This window comes from Abramis brama, assembly GCF_963993115.1.
Source record: "Abramis brama genome assembly, chromosome: 1".
Classification (NCBI taxonomy): domain Eukaryota; kingdom Metazoa; phylum Chordata; class Actinopteri; order Cypriniformes; family Leuciscidae; genus Abramis; species Abramis brama.
In genome coordinates, this window is record NC_139963.1 from 46,580,958 (window position 1) to 46,585,957 (window position 5,000).

General features: G+C 34.3%; 1 protein-coding gene across 1 annotated transcript in view; it reads left to right on the forward strand.

The window, feature by feature from the left end:
- Positions 1–5,000, forward strand: part of evplb (envoplakin b) — a 24,992-nt gene that overhangs the window by 5,657 nt on the left and 14,335 nt on the right. The window contains exons 3-7 of the mRNA XM_084087020.1: positions 28–182; positions 661–784; positions 2,075–2,194; positions 2,484–2,525; positions 2,656–2,817. Of these exons, the coding sequence (XP_083943146.1) occupies positions 28–182; positions 661–784; positions 2,075–2,194; positions 2,484–2,525; positions 2,656–2,817 (603 nt within the window). The remainder of the gene's footprint in view (positions 1–27; positions 183–660; positions 785–2,074; positions 2,195–2,483; positions 2,526–2,655; positions 2,818–5,000) is intronic.

Below are 5,000 nucleotides of genomic sequence, written 5' to 3' on the forward strand. Positions count from 1 at the left end.
TGTGTGTTTTGTTGCTCCTCTAATCAGGATGTGGAGAACAAGCGTAAAGGCTCTCCGCTGAAACAGCAGGGTCGGGTCGCGGAGAACCTGTGTCAGGCCGAGATCTTGCTGAAGGATCTCTTCATGGACGTCAGCAGAGCCAAGAAACACCAGCACCCGCAGGCCAGCGTGATCGAGCAGGAGTGAGTGACACCACTTATTTTATTTTACATTGCAACAGCCATTTTGCGCCGCCATGTTTCTACTGTACAACACGTTTCGTCACTATGTTGTTCTTCGTGCAAAGAAGCTAGCTAAAGTCAGCGAATAAAACCCTGTAAAATTCTGAGATTGCATTTTACAGTTTGTATTCATTTTGAGGAATACTGAATGTTTTCATGCAAGTGAGATGAGTAAATGCATGTTCACATTTAGTCTAGAACTACAATCACACACACTTTATGTCTCTCAACATGGGGACAGGAGAGCTGTCAGTCATTAAATGTGAACAAGTAACTAGATATTTTGTTGTAAATTGAAAAAGTAATGTGTTACTTTTCTAGTTACTTGAAAAAGTAATCTGATTACATAACTCAAGTTACTTGTAATGAGTTACCCCCAACACTGCTGATACTGCGAGCGCTGAGCACTAATGTTGTGCTTGTGTGTGTGTGTCTGTAGTGTGAGTAATCTGCACGAGCGCTGGTCCAAACACTGCGGCAGCTACAGAGATCTTTACGGGCACCTTCACGAGCTTTACCTTCCGCCCGGCGTCGACTGGATCAAACTGCTGTCTGACAAACAGGTGAGAAACAAACACACAGCTCTAGAAGAGCAGCCGACAGTTGAAACGTGCCATGAAGAGGGTCTGAAAACAGTCTGAAGTCACAGGAGAAGCTCCTGACGTTCCTCAACAGCTATGCTGATCTTCTGTAGAAAAACATCATGATCTGCTGCTTTTAAGCTGGGGTTCAGAGAAAGAGTTAAAAAAAAAGTTATTAAATAAATAAAATTGAGTACAGACTTTGATTAAAGTAAATAAAATAAAAAATACATTAAAACAAAAACAATTTACATAGATACTTAAATATTAAGAATTAGTAAATAATTAAATAAACAAAGATTTTATTTAAATAAATAACTATTACCATTATAACTGAGAAAATAAATAGAAAATAAATAAATAAAAAATAAATATTTAATCTCAATTATATAATATAATCCACATTACTACAATATTTTTTGTGTTATTTAAATAAATAAATACTTACATATTTATATATTAATAAATCATTAAAAATTGTATTTAAACAAAAACAATTCAATAAATAAATACTTAAATAACAAAACTTAGATTAAAATAAGTACACATTACATTGAAACACAAACAAAAAACATATAAACAATACATATACAAAAAGATAAATACAAAAGTAAATAATAAATAAATAATAAAATTTAGATTAAAACAAAAACAATTCAATAAATACTTAACAATTAAAGTAAGTAAATAATTAAATACTTTTAAATAATAAATAAACATTACATTAAAACACAAACACACAAATAAATGAGAAAATAAATCAAAAATAAATAAATAATACAAATAAATGACAATAAATGAGTAGATTTTTTATTTGAAATAAATAAGTTACAGAAATAAGATTACTTAATTATTGGTTATTAATAAATAACTATTTAAATATTACTTATGAATAAAACAATTATTACAATAAATAAAGACAAATAAACAAATAAATAAATGAGAAAGTAAAAGAATAAATTAAAATAGTACATTTATAAAAAAAAATAAACACCAAAATTAAATAAATACAAATAGAAAATATATTTTTGAAATAAATCAGAAAATAAATAAATAAATGAATATAAATAAATAATAAATAAACATTAAATATTGCCACAAAAATATTTATAAAATAAATATTAAGAAAAATATAAATAAATAAATACATACATACAGTACATAGAGTATACCAATACAGTACTATAGCTATACTTTATTCATCTCTAGTAGTGAGGAGTTTGTTATGGATTGTCTGTCTGTAACGCAGTGTGTGACGTCTGTGTGTTTCAGATGTCGATCCAGGGACACGCTTACGGGCCGACTCTGTTTGATGTGGAAAAACAGATCGCAGGCCATAATATCCTGCATAAACAGATCGAGGCGTATCGCTCGGCCCTGGAGAGCAGCAACGTCAGTGTACACACACACTCACAAACTCGCACACACACTTACTCGCACACACACTCACACTCAAACATGCACGCACATGCACGGATGCACACTTTGTCACACACACAAACACGCACACTCTCACACACAAACACAAGTACATAAACACAAATGCACTAACATTTAGATGCATTAGTATATGAAACTGATTTAATCCATTTAAGGTTTAACTGCAAGTTCGTAAACTTATTATTGTATTATTATGTGTGAGTGTTTTATGAAGGTTTTGAATGTTTCCTATTCTGAACAGGACAACTCGTCTGCCCTTCAGAAGCAGTATGCAAATCTACTGGTAAGACCTTCTCAAATCTAATAACATAAAAACAAGTGACAAAGGTTTATATTCATAATTAACTCTTAAAGTAAAGCTCTGCACAGTTTGATTGAGGCTGTCGGTGTTGTGTGTGTGTGTGTGTGTGTAGGAGGCGTCTGAGAAGCGCAGGCAGCATCTGTCGTCGATGTATGACTTGATGCAGGGCTGCAGTAAAGAGCTGGTGTATCTGACGGAGCAGCAGCAGAAGATCAGCAGCAGAAACTGGAGCGAGCGCATGATCGACAGCGCAGGAGTACGCATGGACTACGAGGTGAGACACTGACATAGACATATGCAGTATAGACATCTACAGTAGAGACATCTACAGAATAGACATTTACAGTATAGACATCTACATTATAGACATTTACAGTATAGACATCTACAGTATAGACATTTACAGTATAGACATCTACAGTATAGACATACAGTAGAGACATCTACAGTAGAGACATCTACAGTAGAGACATCTACAGTAGAGACATCTACAGTATAGACATCTACAGTACAGACATCTACAGTAGAGACATCTACAGTAGAGACATCTACAGTAGAGACATCTACAGTATAGACATCTACAGTATAGACATCTACAGTACAGACATCTACAGTAGAGACATCTACAGTATAGACATCTACAGTAGAGACATCTACAGTAGAGACATCTACAGTATAGACATCTACAGTAGAGACATCTACAGTATAGACATCTACAGTATAGACATCTACAGTATAGACATACAGTAGAGACATCTACAGTATAGACATCTACAGTATAGACATCTACAGTACAGACATCTACAGTAGAGACATCTACAGTATAGACATTTACAGTATAGACATCTACAGTAGAGACATCTACAGTAGAGACATCTACAGTATAGACATCTACAGTACAGACATCTACAGTATAGACATCTACAGTAGTAGACTGATAGTATACTGTTAGTAGACTGGTAATAGGCTGTTTGTAGATTAGTAGTAGATTGTTAGTAGATTGATAGTTAGTAGATTGGTAGTAGACTGGTAGTAGACTGATAGTATACTGTTAGTAGATTGGTAGTAGACAGTTAGTAGACTGGTAGTAGACTGATAGTATACTGTTAGTGGACTGGTAGTAGACTATTAGTAGACTGATAGTATACTGTTAGTAGACTGGTAGTAGACTGTTAGTAGACTGGTAGTAGACTGTTAGTAGACTGGTAGTAGACTGATAGTATACTGTTAGTAGATTGGTAGTAGACAGTTAGTAGACTGGTAGTAGACTGATAGTATACTGTTAGTGGACTGGTAGTAGACTATTAGTAGACTGATAGTATACTGTTAGTAGACTGGTAGTAGACTGTTAGTAGACTGGTAGTAGACTGTTAGTAGACTGGTAGTAGACTGATAGTATACTGTTAGTGGACTGGTAGTAGACTATTAGTAGACTGATAGTATACTGTTAGTAGACTGGTAGTAGACTGTTAGTAGACTGGTAGTAGACTGTTAGTAGGCTGTTAGTAGATTAGTAGTAGATTGTTAGTAGATTGATAGTTAGTAGATTGGTAGTAGACTGGTAGTAGACTGATAGTATACTGTTAGTAGACTAGTAGTAGACAGTTAGTAGACTGGTAGTAGACTGATAGTATACTGTTAGTGGACTGGTAGTAGACTATTAGTAGACTGATAGTATACTGTTAGTGGACTGGTAGTAGACTATTAGTAGACTGATAATATACTGTTAGTAGACTGGTAGTAGACTGTTAGTAGGCTGTTAGTAGATTAGTAGTAGATTGTTAGTAGATTGATAGTTAGTAGATTGGTAGTAGACTGGTAGTAGACTGATAGTATACTGTTAGTAGACTAGTAGTAGACAGTTAGTAGACTGGTAGTAGACTGATAGTATACTGTTAGTGGACTGGTAGTAGACTATTAGTAGACTGATAGTATACTGTTAGTGGACTGGTAGTAGACTATTAGTAGACTGATAATATACTGTTAGTTGACTGGTAGTAGACTGTTAGTAGGCTGTTAGTAGATTAGTAGTAGATTGTTAGTAGATTGATAGTTAGTAGATTGGTAGTAGACTGGTAGTAGACTGATAGTATACTGTTAGTAGACTAGTAGTAGACAGTTAGTAGACTGGTAGTAGACTGATAGTATACTGGTAGTGGACTGGTAGTAGACTATTAGTAGACTGATAGTATACTGTTAGTAGACTGGTAGTAGACTGTTAGTAGACTGGTAGTAGACTGTTAGTAGGCTGTTAGTAGATTAGTAGTAGATTGTTAGTAGATTGATAGTTAGTAGATTGGTAGTAGACTGGTAGTAGACTGATAGTATACTGTTAGTAGACTAGTAGTAGACAGTTAGTAGACTGGTAGTAGACTGATAGTATACTGGTAGTGGACTGGTAGTAGACTATTAGTAGACTGATAGTATACTGTTAGTAGACTGGTAGTAGACTGTTAG